Raw genomic sequence first — 19,972 nt, 5'->3', positions numbered from 1 at the left:
TTAATCTCAACCTTCACCTTCCCAACGCCGGACACCCGGAGGCACCAGTCCCGGCGACCCCTTATCTCGCCCGTTTGGTGGTGCCAGTAGCAGCACCACCACCGAACCAAGTTTCGTGGCGCGTCTTTGACCGTTCGGCAGCAGTTCAGTGTTCCTTATTTTGCGTAATAACGTTTGCTGGTTACTTCCTTTCCCGAAACTTGCACCGCGTCACACAGCAGTTGTTGTACCGGCCACTCAGAACCGTGGTGCCGCCGCGTGGTGTGTTGTTGTTCTAGTTCTCGCGTGAACGGTGATCTTGCGCGATGAGGGCGAACAATTGTTGATGACGTTTTGTGGTGGTTTGAAGGGGGTGTAATTGTGTTGCAAAAAAACCAAACAAAAATAACAAAAGATACGCGAGGGGATGGCAAGTAGCAAGTAAGGTCGTGACAGATGTCAGTGGATTAATTAATATCGTGTCTTGTTCGCGAGCGAGAGAGAGTGAAAGATCGCGCGCAGAGTGAATGTGACATTTTCTGGTTAGCTCACCGACACTCGGATCCTTTCGATTTCAATCTGACCGTCGCTCAGTTGAAAGGTGAGCCTGGGATTGACCACATTCGCGTGGGTGGGATCCTCGGGAATCCGAATGGGATGCGAAATTAAATAACAAACTCAGCTACCACAACGCGATCGCTTCTAAACCAACATAGTGACGGTGATCGGTACTGCCGCGAAATAGTACCGCGTTAAGCCACTCGATTGTGCTCTGTGTGAGTTTGTGTGTGCATGTGTCGCTATCTCGCAGATGATGTCCGTAGCCAAAGTGGCGACCCCGGTGATGCCCTCGCCATCAACAGCAGCAGCATTAGCAGAGGCCGAAGCGTTCGAAGGAGCGTCCGTTGCTGCTGCTGTTGAAATTGTTGTTTGTTGTGATATCGCCGACGATACAGTCCGGCACCCATACAGCGTTGATCCGTCACCGGTGGCCGCCAACATGGAGGAGCAGCACGTATTACCCATCGAGGGCCGGGCGCGCTATATGAGGCGCATGGCGACCAGCTTCATCAGCCCACGATATCACCTTCAACTGCAAGCGATCTGTGCCAAAAGCAGTGACTGTAAGTATGGCCTACGGGAGCTAGTTGACGATCGCACGTGGCCCCCCGGACTGAGCGAGCTGTCAGCGCGAACCGGCGGCAAATTGTTTCACTTTTCAATGTTGCGACTGGCGGTGTGCAGCCAAAACAAACCTTAATACAGGTTGGGGGTTTTATATTTTTGAGCTGCACTTCAAATGGACTGAAAGGGGATGCCGTTTTATTTTTCAATTCTGTGGCAGAGAGGAAACCAAAATCTTGCTTTTTATTGAACTGACTGATGTAAAAAAAAGCTATTTTCAACAGATCGCTTTTGGTGATTCCAATAAATTTGTTTAAAATGTTACCGAAAAGGTTCGGTTTCACAAAAAAATCACAAATCAAAGAACAAAAATAAACCATGTCCCCGAATTCCGTGATCACGAAGTGCAAAAATGATGTAGCACTTGTAATTAATTATAACATTGGGCGGTCCTTTGAAACACGCACTCCACTAGTGCGACACCCATGTCCCAAAGGATCGTGGTGATCATTAGCATATGTAATGCAGCAGCAGAGAGCCTGCGTCCCATCATCTCGGCCCAACAACAATGGTGCGTCGTGTTTCGGGCGAAAAAGGGGGGGAATGGACGACAAAAAAAAACGTTAAAACTGCTGATACATTGTAATTATTTCCAAAAAAAAAACTCCCCCGGCCCCTGTCTGCACTGATAACCATGATTAACGAGTGCGAGCGCGAGCGAACCATTCTCCAATGCTGCCACTGACGACAAATCCGTCATTCAACCGCAAAATCGAGAAGTGAAGGTGCCGCACCGGAGCCGGAGAAGCCGAGGTTCGCTTATTACTCCACGCACGCTCAATTAATTGTCGGTATTTGAATATCGACAAAAGTGAAAATGCTATTTACCAAACTTGCGATGTCACACAAGCAGCGGGCTCTGCGGGCGTGCGTGCGTGCGTGCGGTTTTTTTTTATTTTGCTTTCAAAAAGGGCCCAGCACACACTACGGGCGACGCATGGCGACTGATGATGATGCACCCAAATGCTCTATAATTAACGATACGTGCAAGGATGCGGCGCATCGTTGCATTGTGCGATCGCCGGGCGGCTTCGAAGGGTGGTTTGGCAGACGCGACGGCTTATGCGATGCGATGCGTGCCTTCATTATTGCTCCAGTCGCCCCGGTTGATGATGATGCAAAAAGGCATCACAGGCACAGGCAGTTAATTAGATGATGGACGAGGCAGGTTTTTCGCACTGCACTTTGACGACGACGACGCGGTTCCCTCTCAAACATACCATATTGGAGTTTTCATTAAAAAGGCGTGTTGTGGTTTTGCGCGGGAAACACTTTTTTTTATTGTTATCCATGGGACGCGCGTGCATGATTTGCATATTTTGTGACAAAAGATCATGTTTGAGCCACATGAATTGCCGTCTGTCGGCATTGAGAACGCGTCGGAAACGCGTGGAATGCGAAGCGCAATTAACCGATGCGGTATGGGAAAATGTGAAATGCTTCACTCGAACACGGGCAAACCATGATCACTCTAATGGAACACTCTAAAGGGATCCTCGGATGATTCAGAGTTTCTTTGCCTCGCTTCCATGGCTAGCGCTAACCATTCCAAATGCAATTCTTATCAGAATGCCGAGCGGTAGTTACAAAAAAAGAAATTCCTCGAGCAGCGACGGTTGCCTTGAATGTAGGTCAATCTGGTGTCATTTCTGGCTGACGAAATATTAGATTGGTTGGCATCAGAACGAAATCATCAGTAGGTCAAGTTTATTCATGCTGTTCTTTGGCGAATTTAGCGATAAGTCTCTGCAAGAATGCCACATCAAGGTGATACGTTGATTTTTGTAATTGTCTTTGTACATTTAACAGCAAAACCTCAGAGCTCTTTTTATTATATAAATAAAAATGACTGTTTGGTAAATTTTGGATTACGAATGTTACCGTTTATTCTATAAAATTAATCATTAATTGATAAATCGTTTTTCATACACTCTCAAACCCAAAAAAAAAAATTGCATGGAATTTTTTTGCGCAAAAGTATTAATCAACAAAGATATTCGATGTTGAAGAGTACCAGAAATTGCTATTCGCAAAATTCACAATGATGAAGGCATCCGCCTTCTACTCTGCGAAAGAGAATTGGCGCAGTATGAAGATTAGGCATTAGGCATGGTATAGCTCACAGGGGTACAATGAGTTAGAGAACGAAAGGAAATTCTTTTAGTTTTTTTTTTGCAAATCGTCTTGGCGAATATTTGCAATAAAAAAGTCGTTCTTTACGATTTCAGGTTTCAATCAAACTCAAAGACAAAAACATGAACTTAAAACCTTGGAACTCTGATTAAGAAAAGAAAGAATACAAAAAACTGCCATCCAAAACCGTCAATTCTGGTAATAAAATCAAAATGAAAAAGCATATGGCTCATCATGGATAATTCAATGCTTCCAGCAACACACTAAGTTAAAGCCATCAATATGCAATATGCGCTGTCCGCTACAAACAAGTTTGCTACTTTTGCATTCCTTGTCCTGGGATGGTTCTTAATAAAACAAATTATGAACCATCTCAGTACCGATCCGCCATCAAGTTGCAATAACAAACGCTACGAGACTTGACGTAATTGCTTAAGCAAACATAACGCATTAATATCAGCAAACCCCCACGACGCATCAAAGAGAAGCGGCTGATGGACGGCGGAACAATATAAAGTGAAATCAATCGATGAAGGCCATCATCGGGAGGTGAGTGCTGCGAACTCAGCTATCAGGATCTGCCCTTTGCTAGAGGAGCCTTTTCCCAGAACTGAGGCCTCCACGAACAAAAGGAATTCACAATGCAAACATAAAATAGTCAATAAATTTCAATCACCATCCGGAACACTCGCTCACTTGCAGGGCGCCGGAGTATGTAGTGTTTTAATATCACGCACAAGCGAATGATGATAGCGGAAAAGGCAACAAAAAGTTCCTCATTATGCATCGATGGTGGATGTACTGCTCTCGCCATCCAGGCAGAAGGGATGGAAATCCGTGCGATATCTTAGGGAAGGAGTGAAAACAAAAGTTCACTGAACGGCGTTCACCTCCTCATCTGTTTAACGTTGCACAAGACAAACATGGCCTGGCTGCGGTTGGTCTTTCGATCGATTATAAGTGCAATATTTCAATCTTCACCGTATTTACCTCCTTGCCAGCCACCAGGGCCGAGGTTGAAGAGGTTTGATTGCAAAACATCGTTTTCACAATGTTTGGAATAAATTAAACAAAGCTCTCCTCCACCGAAAACGATGCGCATGCAAAGCTTATCAAAGAGGGACGATCGTAGATTTATTGGTTGCCCAATTTGTTTCCGGACGACGAAAATGTGCTAATTAAATGGATATAAACAGAACCAGCATCCCCAAAAAAAAACCACCACCACCTGGAAGGAGCGAAGGAATTCTGCACAATTTCTGCACCTTATTTTGTGTCAATCGATGCGAATTGATTCACGCAAAAGGTGTGAAAACGGTCGGTAACGAAATGATTGCCGCCAGCAAAGAAACGTGCTACGTGTCGCCAGATGCTAACGAGAGGAGACCGAGCATCGGGGCATGAGAAATTTTAATTTTATTACCAATCTGTTCTGCCAATTGCTTGCTTATTCGCCATTCGTTCGCGCGTTATCGAAATGGGAATCAAATGAAATAAAATTAAGCAAGTTATTGGAGCATTTCTTAGCGATCGGTGATACCGTGGGGACATGTATCGTATGCGTCGGTCGTCACAAATTTGTTTGGAAAATATTGCATGTTCAACGATGATCTTATGAGAGGGAAAAGACACATAAGACACAATGAGGCAAACAATTTAGTGGTTGCCTCAGTCAAATCTATGATCAACAGTAGAAGGGCACCTGAAACTAAAATTATATTCATCACCGTCTAGCCGATCTATCTCAACAAGCACGTCATGGTTCTTGGACTACCAGACAAACATTACTTCAACACGTAACCATTTCCACTTGTTTATTGGCAAATAGTATAGAGAAGGTGTCTGATTGGACCGTTGTGTCACGATAAAGCACGATGGAAAAACAAATAATGAGATGTTCTCCTATTCTTCCGAGTTCAGTCAATTGGAATGTGCAGTTAAAGATGAGTATTAATACGTAATCGTGCAGCACTAAATCGATGGCCCAACACAGGCAGTGTCTTTTCATTCAATGACATCTTTCCGATATCAAACGTATTGAAATGTTTGAAATAAAAAAAAACCGGCCAACAAACCAACCAATGCAGTTATAAATTGGACCATAAATGTGGGCTTGTCAACAGTTTCCAAAGTGCCGGATGACCCGTACGTCCACCAAACACAATCAAGGTTAGCCGTACACATAAAATATGCTACTCACGTTCGTGTCCCGCTGTCATGCTCACCCTACGTGTGGACTCTCATCGCTCGTTCTGATCTACACTTCCTTTTAACATTTTTTTTTCTTCTACGAATCCGCCGCAACAACGAACACGATCTGGATCCGCTTGAATGCGTGAAAATCGCCCAAAAGTTTGGCGGCCTCATGCGGCCTTATGCGGCCTCACACGCCTTTGATCTAACCTCATTTCTTTATTTATTTTACCTTACTTTTAACTGCAAACGCTCGTTACACCCGTACACCAGAGTTTTGGCTCCTCCAGTGAATCCCATTCATAAGAAGAACTATTGGACGCATGGCAAGAGCGAACTGCGACACAAAACTGACCAGCAGATCGGCAATCTTCGCCGTGGTCGGCGCACAAACAATGCGCGAGATTTTTTGTTTGTTGATTCTTCTTTGTTTTAGCCGTTTTATTTTCGTTCCACACGTTCTAGAGGTTGTCAAAATTCGGGAACCCAGTGTAAGAGAGCGTATTAGTGGAGCAACTTGGTAAGAACAATGCGTTCATAAATTAGATTCATATTCTTCGGTCCGAAAGAAATTATTTCCTGTGTGCAGACGCAAGATGCGAAATATGAAGACAGAAACGTTTTTGGCTCATCTTGCTTTGCAAATAAATATAATTACCATGGTTTATATATTGCAGCAATGGTCTGAAGTTTCTTGTGGCACGGATGTTTTCGTTACATTGCTACGAAACTCAATGAATGAAATTCACATTAACGATGATCATTTATGAAAAAAGAGGAAGCCTTTTGCATCAATTCAAAGCTAGAATGGTTTAGTGACTTTTCAGATCTTTTCTTAAGAAGCTGTCAACAAGGTAAACGAAAAAAAAAACTTCCAACAAAACGGATGCATTTTCCACCACATTGTAATGTCGGGCATGATTGCAGGGATCATAAAGATTAATTGAAATTTACTGCACAATTTCCACTGCGATGAACTAGCATCGATACACAAACCAGTGACTGTATGAGGACGATCGTGCAAGATGCAGGATCCTCTGTGGTTTCTCTTCACACCTGATATGTTGGGTCCTGCTGCTTCACAAGCAACATCCCATATGATGTGGCCCTGTGCATGAGATAATGAGTATTTATTGGCCATGCAAATGGCATCACATGTGTAACATATCCGCAACCTGCCTACAACATCGAATATCGCGAAGCATGTTTCGCCTCGATGTTGGAACAAACCACACCATGTTGACGTTCAAAAGATCCAACCTACAGCGGTGATGGTTGAGAAGGGTTAAAAATACGATGACAGGTCTACAAATTTTTACATATTAATTAATGATGAAAACAATGTTCAGCGACGCGGTGGCTTCCCGACCTAATGCATTGTACCAGAGTTTTCTTTTGTACGATTATTGGTTTCCTGAAACACTTCTTTTTGTCGTGACTGAACTGTCTGCTAATTAGCACTGATATTCGGGATAGAGTTTTATAAAGAAAAGTTTAATGTTTAATTAGGAGGATTGAAGGAGTTAAACACATAGAAAAGTTTTAAACAGAACGTTATAATGTGAAACAGTTTTACAATTGATGTTGATGCATGGTATTTCACGAGACGAGGTATTTAAAAAGTATTAAATCTTAACTAATCCCATACACAGTCAGCAACAAAAGTGTGAAGCCACATTATATCATTTATAAAAATAATCTCACAAAATGGTAAGAGCCTACATACATTTTTATGAAGGCCATTTTATATTTAAGTCTGCTGCTGTTAAATAAAAGTAGGCCGCAAACAAAGCATCAAAGACCGCATGTTTACATAAAGCGTTAACAAAGATCTGAGCTCTAAAAAATAAGTACGACAAAAATAAAAGACCAGAAAAACTATTTTTAATGGGGATCTGTGTATAATTTAAATAATCCAACTATCTCGGATTTAATCATGGATCACCAATAGAATGTTACATATAACTTTGTCAAATGTATTTGGAGTTCAATGTTACTGTTTGTATCATAAACAAGTCCGGAGACTGTACAGTACAACCACATTAATTTTTTCTATGTCTAAATTATCACATTCAGTCTCGGACATTTAATTGTACATAGATAACTGGATTTTACTAACTCGATGCACATTCTCAGACTATTTCTAAATATGGTATATAAGCACATCAGAGGATCGCTAAAATTCTTCAAGCAAGGAATAGACATTCTGGAATATCAAACTTTAGGCAGATCTGTTAGATGATATCACTGATGCTGTTAGAATAACTGATTTGTTAGTTGAAATCAAATATATGCTTTTCGCATGAAGCAAGTAATTTGGGATTAAGTAGAAACCGAGGGACAAAACATGATGTTGCGGATCATATGATATAGAAATCTTACACAATATCTCATTAGCTTGATATCTATTCCTAACATCTGAATCAATGCGGTGAGTTCCAAAATTTTATTTGACACCTATATTGAACATTTATCAAAGGTCAGGGCACCGTAATCTTATTTTGTGTCATTGGCTATATTATCAAAAGATTTTTTTATTTTAAAAAAGATTTAATCATAGTTTTATCGTCATTTAACGCTATATATAAGGTTTGCGGAATAAAAGTAATGAAACGACATTTCACCAAACATTACGTTTGTAGACTTTTTGCTGTGGCATAAAAATACCAGAAATCATCTTTGACTGCTAACTTTTGTCACTGACTGTATAACTTATTCGAGCAGATCAGATTACGTTGCGGCTAAAACAGTATTACGGCATCGACCAACACTGCCTAGAATAGCGTTTGCTAATTTCTGTGAAACGCCAAACGAATTCAATGGGATTGTGAGCTTAAAAAAGGAAAGTTTTAGTTAGAAAGTTTTCCCTTTTTTTCACGCCTCGTAACAGAAAGTCAAAGGTGTATGCAAATTTGTCGCTACATAAGCACTCGCACCGATTATTGTAATTATTAATGTCTCACCACTGTAACGCAAAACGGGGCGCCGCAGGGAGAAAACTAGAGCACAGGGCTAGGGCCACTTACAAATAGGTTGCTGGTAGCGACTAAAATCGACACCATTCCGTTCCGCTAAACATAATTACCCCCTTTCCTTCGGTTCCTCATTCATTGTCTGTGTCGTTGAATTATTACTTTCCTTCGTTATCAACACCAGCTGGGACCAGTTTTTCCCGGGTGACCAGACATTCTCCCGTTTCACAGCTGCTGTTGCTGCTGCTGTTGCTTGCTGGTGGTGACAGCAACCTTGAAGACAGCTACATGCCCCGGAATGCATTCCAAAGGGGCGCAGCAAGGTGCCCCATGCCACGGAGGGGTTATTCCTCTTCGCGATTGCAATGTTACGCTCGCTCTATCGTTAACCCGCATCAGGGCCAATGCCATTCTAATGCGATTTGCACGTTTGTCGAAGAAGCGGCCCTGCTGCTCTGGCCGCCTGTTGGATCGATCGCTAAACCGGCGACGACAGCAATTAAGACCATCGCCACCGGTATACCGGTTGGTGGAGCAAGATGTCTACAAGGGAAGCATACCCGGGAGCCGAGATGGAAGTAGTTACGAGCATGTTATCTACGCAAACGATCCATTTCATCGCCTGCATCTCCAGCCGGCTAGCCAGAGCGCCGGATGGCTAACAGCGGCAAAGAGAAAATCAATTGCAAATGTTAACGTTTTATGAGGAATGGAATGGAAAATTTATGGTTGCTTCAAGTAGTTGGCAGTTCAATAAAATTTAAGTTTCTCCAAACTGTTACTGTGCATCTAATGGAGCATAGTTTGATGATGGATCGTCGTAATGCATCATTACACAGCCACTTTTAAGAAGTAGTAGTTAGAATAATATTCAACGTTTCCTCTTTTATTTGTTTGATTAGCTTTGATTTGAAAAAATAACTTTATGCCTAATTTTTTAATCTAAAATAAGACATTGGAAATGCTACGATTTAAACTCTCTATTCATGAATGGTGGTTGAGATTTGTCAAAGAAACATCAACAACCATGCTGCATACTAATGATTAGCGAACCTACATTTTATTAACGAATGAATACTGGCTGTTATTAACTTCTTCCCATATTTTTTATAAATCCTTTTCTTCAAAAAGATATTCTTTATTTAATTTGGAGATGCCGGGTATCGATCCCGGTACCTCTCACATGCTAAGCGAGCGCTCTACCATTTGAGCTACACCCCCGTGTTGCAAAAGCATTCAGTGAAAAAGGCTCAAAGTCTTATCAATGATTGAAATCTTTCAAGGATTACCCTGTGAATTAACTATTCAACTATTCGAAAAATGTGAGTTTTGAATGAAGTAAAAGATCGTTACAAGATCAGTTCCAAATTGAATGGATTATTTATGTATAGTTAGTGAAGTAATAATGGGTGTATTAGTAACTCTTGGCAATGTGTAACGAACAAACAATTTGTAACAAAATCGTTACGACCACACACGCTAAAGGCAAGAAGAAGGCATCATTTTCTATCTCATAATTATCGAATAAACGATATGCAAAATATACACTTCAACGATTCTGCCGATAAAGATGAACAGTAGCGAACGTTTGGTGTGCGTGATGTTGCTTAAACTTGATGTTCGATAACACCATTCAACCAAACACTCGAGACTCATCCGTCGCTAGAGGCTTACTGTTGCTTTCCCCTTTTTTGGCCACTCGTTGGCTAAGCGGCACCGTGGTTTAGACACCAGTCGCTGATACGGCAGGTGCACGGCCTCGGGCTCACGCAGTTTCCTCCCAAGATCAGCCATCAGTTACCTCCAGGAAAACCCTTGAACCGTCCTCCTCCCGAGGGCAAGAAGTGCGACTTTCTTGTCGTCGCCCCGTGGCTCTGCTCTGCCCGCTGCTGGTGACAACGACAACTTTCGCCTCCGACGATGATTGATCAATTCCGCTTTCTTTTTTGTTGTTTTTTTTTCTCTCTTCGCCCCTTCTCTTCGTCGCTTATCACGCCCGGCTGCTGGCCGGCTACTGACCGATCGATAAGACGACGACGACCATCATTTGAGCGTTTGAAAGTAACCGGGAAGACAACGGCCGTGCGCGCTTGCATCTCCGTAGGAAATCGATTGTTTAGCATCGTCTTCATTAATGATAGGACTGGGCCGCCCCAGTGGCCAGGACTGGTTTGTTCTCGCACCAGCAACCACCAGCACGCAAGCAAGTTGTAACCCGACCGATGCATACCCTTCCGAAGCCGTAACAGTGTGTATTTGCGCATGATTCCTTTTGTTTACTTTTCCAACCGTGCCGATGCTGAGCGGCGCTGACTCGTTAGATGCAGTAGTTGTGCTATTTATATTTTGAAATTCCATTCCCGGCCACCGAGTCCCGGCACGGTCTGTCAGTTTCGCGATAAGTGAATATTAAATGGCAACAGTAAAAGGCAACGATGGCAGATCTGCGGCTGCAAATAAGCTGCACTCGATTGCACTTTTAATGAGATGATGGTGGATTTTTTTTTGCTGCCTCGAGTTGAACGCGACACACGGAAGACATTTATGCTGATCAAGGCCATTCGGAATTTCTATTCCACTCTAACGGCTTAAACGATCTATTTACTTCGCGCATTTGCCCAGGAAACTAATGTATTTGGCATGAATTAGATTGGTTTCATTAATTTATTATTAATGGCATGATCTTGTCAAGGGAATAGCAAGAAGTGACCCACACACCGCGATGTATTGGATTGCAACCAACTTTTTGCCTTTGGACTGATCGACACAATAAATTCACATAAATAAAACATAAATTCCGAAACGATCGTGATCGTGTATCGGCATTCAGAAGTCCTCATTTCCTTCCGTGATGCCAGATCAGACAGAAACCTATCGGAACCATTTCTAACACGATCATCGCTCTTCCTCTGTGTCTTCGTATCCGACTTCCGGATTCCGAAACATGCCCAAAACTCGCCTAAATTATTTCTTTAAAATTCCCTAAGGAATAGTGAAGGGGGCGCCGACGAAATTCCATTCCAAAGCATCGCCCTGCCCCTCCCAGCACCGTTTATTCCTCATCTTCAAACCATTCAGCTACCGTATTCACGACGTGTCGGATCGTGGGCCCTCTGTCTGCCATCACATTCCTCCGCACACTCCACTTGGCCACCCGGGAAGAGGCACGTTTTATGCTGACAAAGCTGATCGCCAGTCACAGCTCGCCAGCACCACCACCGTAGCTGGCTCAGCTGGTAGCCTTTGGCCCCTAAGCTAAGGGGGAGGGAAAAAGAAGCGCGGACGAGACCAATAAGAACCACCATCGATCGTCCACCGGGGCGGGCACTCGAGTGGCCGCGGACACGACGCTTATAAAAAGCTGATTAGACAGCAGCTTGTCATGTAAATCCTCGGCCAAAACGCGACGAAACTGTCATCGCCGTATCGTCTACACGACCAGTAGTAACCCTTCCACGGCAACGTGAAGTATAAATGGTGGAACTGCCAGATAGAGGGAGTTTCCAAAAAAAAAAAAAAAACATTCCACAAGGAACAGGAGGGAGATTGATTCTAGTTGGTACCTCTCGCATCGTACGCTTCCTTGCGATTTACGCTCATTATTTATGCATTCGCTTGAATGGATATTGTTTCTCTCTCCTTGGCCTGGGCCTAGACCAGAACTGGCCAGGTTTGTTGGTGGATTCTCTCCGCTTCCCCGCCGTCTAATACTCGTCGGATCTCCCCGGGACCGTCGGTTTTGAGGTGACAAATGTTTGGATGGAAACACCGCGCCTCGTTTGGGGCTGCGTGTCATCGTAGCATGGGCATTCGACGGAAAAGGGCAATAAAGCGTTACCCCCCAAAAGAACCGATAGATAGATGACGCAAGCGCCTCGTCATCGCTATGTGGTGTGGTTGGCGACAAAACGAACGAAACCGCGAACGAAAACCAATTGGAGGTAAAAGACAGTAGATCAGGCGTACCACCAGGTTGCCAAAAACCAATATTTTGCCCCACCACTTTGGTGAAGTAGCAACAGGCGAGCTCCCACCCTTCCCTTGTTCCTTGTCTCTTGCAAAAGGAATAAAATGGTACCATCGTGCCATTTGGTGATTGGCATAACGGAAGCTGGCTTGCGAAAGTTACGCTGCCACAACTGGCCAGATGTTTAATGGCCCGAGAACCGCATTTGCCAACAGAATGTCGCAAAGAAATGGCTTTAAAAACTTGGTTGATCGGCGTTAAAAAATCATTGAAATTAATTCAACAATCTTTAGTGTTGTAAAAAAGCGAACAAACTTGTTAGAAACGTGCCGGAATGTGCCTAAAATTCATTGAGCTACTGAGTACAGATTACGGAATACAAATCAATCACGCTTGGCGCGCCAGGAGTCACCCTGTGGTTCCAGTGGCGTCCAGCATCGTCGATCGGCTAAAGATCCCCACTCCTGTGTGCGTGATCACGAGCCACGTTTTTGTGCTTCCTTCTCTTCCGCTACTCTCTCTCTCTCTCTAACTGGCTATCTGTCTGTCTCTTTGGCTTTTTTTTTTGGAGGGAATCCAGTTTGGCATGTTTCGAAAACATGAGATCATCCACCAGCATCCAACGCGCTGGCTCGACGATCGTATCTCTCGCGTGAGTTTCGCGTTTGGTGATGGTATTGGTATCTCTTCTCCGATGGTGGTAATCTAATGCGCGTGGTGCGCGTGGTTGACCTCGGGGAGTCAAGCCCCGGTTGTCGGATCTGCGTCGATACCGCGCGGCGCATGCTGTGCTCGTCGCCAAATGGCAAGACAAGTGCTGACCTTTCGCTGACTCTCGTTGATCCCCCCCCCCCCCGCTTACCAGAGGGCCCGGAGGGGCGGTTCATTGTGTCTGTTACATCCTTTTGGAGAGGGGTGCGAGCTTCATCCATCCATCGACACCGATGGTGTGCTGGTGTTTGGCGGCCGCAAGTCGACGAGAATCTGTTTCGACCAATTTCATCTCAGGCAGGCAGCCAGGCAGGCAGGCAGCAGGCAGCAGGTGGTGGTGGAGGTGGTGATCGTGCGAACAAGCTGGTTCTATGTTCACCCATCTGGTCGATCTGGGGGCCCGCGACTATTTATAGAAGCGCCGCATCGCATACGCCGCGTGCTCCGGGGGGCTACGATTACGGAGGATCGTTTTCTGGTGTCTATTCTCAATGTCCCTGGCCACAGGACGCACCAACTGTAATGACTGGCTTACTGGCCTCAATAAGAAGCTATTGTTGCGATCCCCCGGGCGTGGTTTGGAATGTCTGTTTGCCACCGGAATTACGCCCAACATCAGTGCGATCTGTTTATCGTAGGGGATCCATATGGTAATCATATCTTTAACCCGCATTGATCATATGAAAAGGGCTGAGGCAGAGGAGAACTCTTAAAGGGGTGGTTACATAGGAAACATATGTTCGCCTTGATCGATAGAGGATTCACACGGTTAGCACGCGTGCTACGTTCAATCATCAATAATTACGATCCGATTAATATTTATTGGCTGCCTCAGCTCATGCAAGATACACTAGTTTCGAGTTGAATGCTTGAATAAACATTGTGTAGATTAGACAATCGAGTGTGTCAAGGGTTGAGATTTGTTTAATCCTAACCACGGATTATCTACACCACGGAAAGATTTGTTGACGATACATAAAATGGAAATATACGGAACCAGCGATCGAGTCTTTCTAGAAGTGCCAGCCAAAACATAATTCAATTACCCGGAAAAAAAACATTCGCTTCACTTACGTACGAAGCGCAAGCCCGTCCGCACGCACGCACGAACGCACGCAATTGTAAACATTCACAATCGAGTTTGCGCCGCCAGCATTACAGTTTGTTGAGAGCGAAAGCAAGAGCGATCGCGATCAGTGATCGTAAAGTAAAGAATGGCGCGCGATTGCGAGAGCGCGATGGAAACGCGATTTTCACTCGCGTCGGAAAAAGTGAACCCGGTTTTCCCCCTTCCTGATCCGCACCATGGAAAAGGCGGCTTAAGCCAAGCACCATGCGCACCGCACCGCTTTATTGGCAACGGTTTTTACAGCGGGATTTACTTTCAATTTTTATTACCTAACGTGTGCTCGCAACCGCACCCCATCATCTTCCGATACGAATCCGACGCGTGGGGCTGTGAAACAAGAATCTCTTTTTTGGCATTTGCTTCGCAAGCTGTTGGAGCTGGCGTGATCTTCGCGGAGCAGAAGGAGGGAGAAGTTTATATAAATAAACCTTCCGCGCGCGCGGGGGTCATTAGTTTGAAGCCACTTGACGATTCCAAAAGGGTAAGTGCGTCTTCCGGGAGATGGGAGTTGTTTGATGAAAACCGTCGGATGGTCTCCCCCCAAAGCGTCCACATTGTTATACATTTGCTGTGACGCTGTTGGAAGAGTGTTTTCCATCCAGTAACTAAGTGGCGATGACCCTCCGATGCTGAATGGGGGAACTATGGTAATTAACGCGTTCGGTACAAAGATGGACGTGACCTCCGGGGCCACGAGGTTCTGATGAAGCGTTCTATCATGATGGCAGCATCTTGAGCATCGTTTGAGGAATGATTCTTCCGGTACTTGAAACAATTGTATACCAACGGATGTCGGTATAGTGTTGTCTATGGTTTAGTATAAAAGTATGTTCTTTGGTATCTAGAAACGTGGAAGTCGTTTAAAGTACTTCTCAGCAACAAATTAAATTTGCAGTTGCTGTATCAAAATCATTGCAAAGTCCATCGTCCAATGCAGACAGCTTTTCTATTATATGAGCTCCTATGCTTACTTTTTGGGGAAAGTGATAGTAAGAGTAAAGACTTCCAACGGTATGGCACATTGTGGGAGTCGTTATGACTTGAAATAAAGAAAAAAAGAAAACATTTAAGAGAATAAAAACCAATTATCATCATTAGTTCTTCATATGAATGTACACGAATGACCGTCTATAGACGATATGGAATTATTCGGCAAAGTATTTTTAAATTGAGATTATCAATAAATCCCAACTTGTGTACAAAAGAAGAGCAAAGGTCTTTTTATGGTCACTTTAGCCCTTTATCCATCTTGGCATTAAAAAATCCCCACAAATCGTTTACGTGGTACCAACCGACCATGAATTTTCTTTTGGTCCATGACTAATTAATTGTTTCAAATACTTTAATGAGGGTGTTTTAGATTCACTTCGAAGGGAGAAGGACTCATGCTTTACTTTTGACATGAGTGAGTACATGTCCCCCAAAACTGCATCGAGATTTTTCTTAGCGCACCTTCTGTCGAATTGTCATTTCCTCTGCCAATCAATCGAAACAATCTTGAATGACGTTACCCGCAATATATTTAACATACCTCCGAATATTTATAATCCAGCTTCTACTCTTAGAGTAAGGTGAGGCAAGAGTGCGATCCTTTAAAATGCAGCAGTTATTCACGGATTCATGTGTACAATTTCAGTATTTCTAAGTCTTTGTTCTTTGCTTAGTACTTTGTGAATGATTGAACTTTTTTTACGTTTACTGTATCTGTCTGATTGTTTTTATGCTTGCTCTTTAGATTTCAGTTCCAATATTTTCTTAAATGGTGAGGTCTTAAATGGCTTAAATGGTGATAATAGTTTCAGACCGCTGGTCTTTCCGTCTCTGCTGTGGCTCCTGTCGTTTCGGCAGGGGCTTAATTTTTGCAAAGGATACAAGATCCGACTGATCCAGTGACATTGGTACGCTTGAAGTTGAAGTGCTCTCTGAGTAAACTTTCTCAAAAGATTCCAGGAAATTTCGAACAGAAATTAAGAGCGCTTTATGCTCCTTACTGCTGTCAGCATGTTAATTGGAAGTATAAAAGGATGTCAAATATTTATTTGAAGATGTTGAATTCGGAGGAGCTGTAATCCTACAGAATGAAGAACAAACATCATCAAACATCGAATGAAGTCAATATTCAATTCCGAATCAATATTCAATTCCAGGTTATTAGTTTTTGAAACGAGTTTTCGTTTTACAGGTCTCTGATTATTTGATATTTCCATGAATTCTTCCAATGAAAACAATGAATCAATCAAAAAAACAAATGCATGATTATTCGGATTCGAACTTTTGCTCCACTCGCAACTCGCATTTTTGTCCCACTATGGACTTTGGAGCTTTACACCAAATAATGCAAAATTAAGAAAACGTATAAAAGTTTCTATCACTACATTTGATAGTCATTGGCAGTAGCTACAAAAAAGCACACTAAGGCTTTGTCAAAAATTAATACTTTGTTGACTAAAACACGTTAACCATACCAACAGAATATTACAATATTCAGACGAAAAACAATCTTTAACTCATTTCTCTGAGCTCTCGCACTCTGTAAAGCAATGTTTACATCTGAAAGTGAGCTATCCTTATGCTTTGTCATAAAAAAGAATTATTTTTTATCATAAACAATCGCTATGTCAACTGTTTTTGCTCATCTGCTAGCCATAGCATCGTATTTATAAAATAGTTGATAATTTACAGTTCATTTTTTTGCCAGTCCCGTTTGTCCTGATAGGGAATTTAAAGCCCACTTTTGACCGTAATAATCATAGTTCTCGCAGAAGTGTCCTCCAAAGACAAATTCCCACGCCGTGCCTTGTATCAAAAGCATTAAACGCGTTCAAATAGAACAATCTCTCTCTCGAACAGGCAACCTGACATTCACGTGTCAGCCAGGGTCCTTTGCCTCGCATAGTCAGCCAGGTCAATCGAGCGAAACAAGGATGCTCACCCAGACAGACAGACAGCAACACTTAACAGGACATCCGCCCGGCAGGAAGTTCATTGGCCGCACCTCGGTAGTCGGCTCCGGTTACGTAAAGTGCTCGGAGGGCTGGAGCATTATGCATTCCCAGCCCATGCCCAGATCGGGTGACCCAATTCTCGCGTGACTCATCGCAAATAACCCGCCCCACAATGCAGCAACAGGAGGGAATGCGGTGAAAAGGGTGAAAAGCGAAAGGAAAAACGGGAAAACGGCCGCTATCCTTCGTTGGTCGCAGCATCATCGCAGCTCGGTGAGATGAATGGAATGAAGAAGATTCACCAACACCACCGTGGAGACACTTTCGAGCTGGTGTGCGTGTCCGTGTCCGTGCACGTGACGCAATTTTGACACTTGACACCATGAAGCGTGAGCGCAAAAAAACCGGATTTCTTGTGCTGGTTGCGATCGCGCAAAATATCGCGTGTAAACAAAGTGCGAGAAGCTGAGAGGAGGATGATCATTGGTCCGGCCGGGGGGAGGTGCCGGGTGTCGAGGGAGACAAAAATTCCTCAAACCCACCGCACGGTGACGGGGAACACCAACACAACGCTGCAACGCTCGGTGTAGTTGTGTGTGGGGACCTTTTTGTAAACAAAAACAAAACGGTTCAAGATGCGTCGGCCCTTTACATTTCAGGCGGATCAAAGGTCAACAGCGGGAGGGACACAGCAGCTGCTCATCCCCAAGTGGATTCTCTCGAGTTAGAGCTCGAGATTTGCCAACACAGAGGAGCGACTGCTCTCATCACCAATCCCCCATCATTACTTCGAGGTTGTGCGCAGGAGGAGGTCAAACGGCTGGCGAGGGTGGAAAAGAGATGAATTACTGACGTACCAATGTCACTCTCCCGCGCTTGTGACATGCTAAAAATAGCTGACGAAGTAACAATCAAACTCGCGGAATGAAATATTGCAAAAACGATTCTCTCCCTCTCTGTTGCAGCATTACTCGAAAAAGTAATTTAAGGATTAAGCGGTGGAGGGACAAATTTGCTTCCGCTGTTGCTAAGTAGTCCTTGGTTCATGGCCGTCTCGATGATGCGCCAGATGGTGGTCCACGTGCAGCACAGAAATGTGAACGCAAAAAAAGCGCGAAAACGAAAAGACGGCTAGGCCAAGGCCTATGATGAGTCATCGGAAATATGGCACGAATGGGATGATAACGCACGCCGACATCTCACTCGGAAGGCCCTGAAGTGAAAATGAAGTTTAATCAATTACATGCCGAGGAGTCACAGTAGCAGCAGCCCACCCCAGCTAGTCCGCAAAATGATGGCCAACAAACGGAGCCAACTAGGACGGACGGACGGACGGGCAGTGGTTCTGGTTGGCTTCGAAATGTGATCGCTTTAAAGCGATAAACTCCTCGCCCCGTTTCTTTGTGTGTCCCGGTCCGGTTGTCCGGTTCTCGCCGGTCAATTTGCATATGTTGCTGGCGGTCTAGGGAAGCAAGTGGATTGGATGCGTGCGACGGAAGGGACCCGGTCTGCACTGATGTGAGTGTGCGAGCCACCCCATTTGGCTGGGGAATCAGCAGCAAACAACAGCACAATCGGAGGGTGGTGGCGAGGTTCGAGTTCCATAATCTCATCAACACGCAGACTCCCATGCAAGCGAAACGAACGAACGGGGGTCGGTGGGGTTCTCGCTGGACATTCAATGGGCACCAGGGGGTGGTCGGTTGTCAAATACACACCCGCTGCTAGCCACGGCCCACATCTCATCCCACCGCTTTGCTTTGCTCGTTCTGGCGAGGCGATCCCCCCCCACGGTTTGAAATTTGGAATTTTGCTACCAACCTTTCAAGTAGGCGAGGGACACACGATGTTCTGGGAGGGGGTTGGGGGATGATGATTTTTAGTGTTAAATAAAATAAACAAAATTAAATACATACAAGTGAAGTGGATTCACGTACGACTTGTGAGATGTTTTCCCGCAGCTGGGCCGCCATGCCGGGCTTGTTGAGGCCCCGCGTGAACTTCCGCTCGGTCATTGTTGTTGTCGCTGTTGTTGTTGCTTGTGATCTCCTCTTTCTCCGCCGATGGGGTGATGGGCACACCCTTTAATTCAATTCTTTTCACTTTTTTTGCGGGAGGCGGAAGTGGCGGGCTTTAATTCGTGCTTCCTGCTGCTGGAACGCCACCAAACACACGTTTTCACTCTTTCACGCACGCACGCTTGCTTTGATCACTATTTTGGAGCCGCCTGCTGGGTCACACTGGTTTTTTTTTGTCACAAATTCACTCGCGGTACTTCACTTTCCCCGCTCTCTGGGCGGTTGCTGGGGACTACGGAATTCGCGTTTCTTTCCACCTTTTTTCTTGCAAACTACACAACACGGACAAGCACGCACGGAAACGAATTTCACTTGGCATCGCATTTCACCAATCATGCACTCTCGATGCGTTGTGCATTTTACTTTATGCAGATCGGGTCGGCCTGGGGGAAGGGGGGAAACAATGTGCGGTGGTTTGTGACACTTTGGTGGAAAAGAATTTGAGTGCCACGCCGGGTTCTAGGCGACGTTGGGAGACGAAGCAAGTGGATGGCCGACGTGATGCTCCTTCTCGATGCCTCCTTATTGCTGCGCGGAGCGACAAAGAAACCGGTCCCGAGAGCGAGACGGAGCTATCAAGGACAACAGGGCTTCTCGTCCCGTTCACTGCACCGTGCGGCCGTACACCTGCTGCAGAGGCCTGACCTTTCACCTCTCGACCCGTTCCTCTCTGCAGCATG

At 44.6% G+C, this 19,972-nt stretch overlaps 1 protein-coding gene and 1 non-coding gene across 4 annotated transcripts in view; both read right to left on the bottom strand.

The window, feature by feature from the left end:
• LOC126580750 (dedicator of cytokinesis protein 9) overlaps positions 1-19,647 on the bottom strand; it is an 87,143-nt gene extending 67,496 nt beyond the window's left edge. For 2 of the 3 annotated variants that reach the window (XM_050243987.1, XM_050243988.1), the window contains exon 1: positions 19,131-19,647. In XM_050243987.1, the coding sequence (XP_050099944.1) occupies positions 19,131-19,229 (99 nt within the window). In that variant the 5' untranslated portion in view covers positions 19,230-19,647. The remainder of the gene's footprint in view (positions 1-19,130) is intronic. The other variant, XM_050243989.1, reaches the window with a different exon arrangement.
• Positions 9,611-9,683, bottom strand: Trnaa-agc (transfer RNA alanine (anticodon AGC)). Its single transcript has one exon. It is a non-coding gene; the product is annotated as a tRNA-Ala (tRNA).
• Positions 19,648-19,972: the final 325 nt, after the last annotated feature.

This window comes from Anopheles aquasalis, chromosome 2, assembly GCF_943734665.1.
Source record: "Anopheles aquasalis chromosome 2, idAnoAquaMG_Q_19, whole genome shotgun sequence".
In the NCBI taxonomy this organism is placed as follows: Eukaryota; Metazoa; Arthropoda; class Insecta; order Diptera; family Culicidae; genus Anopheles; species Anopheles aquasalis.
Note: the sequence above shows the minus strand (reverse complement) of the source record. Positions and strands in the feature narration are given on the sequence as shown.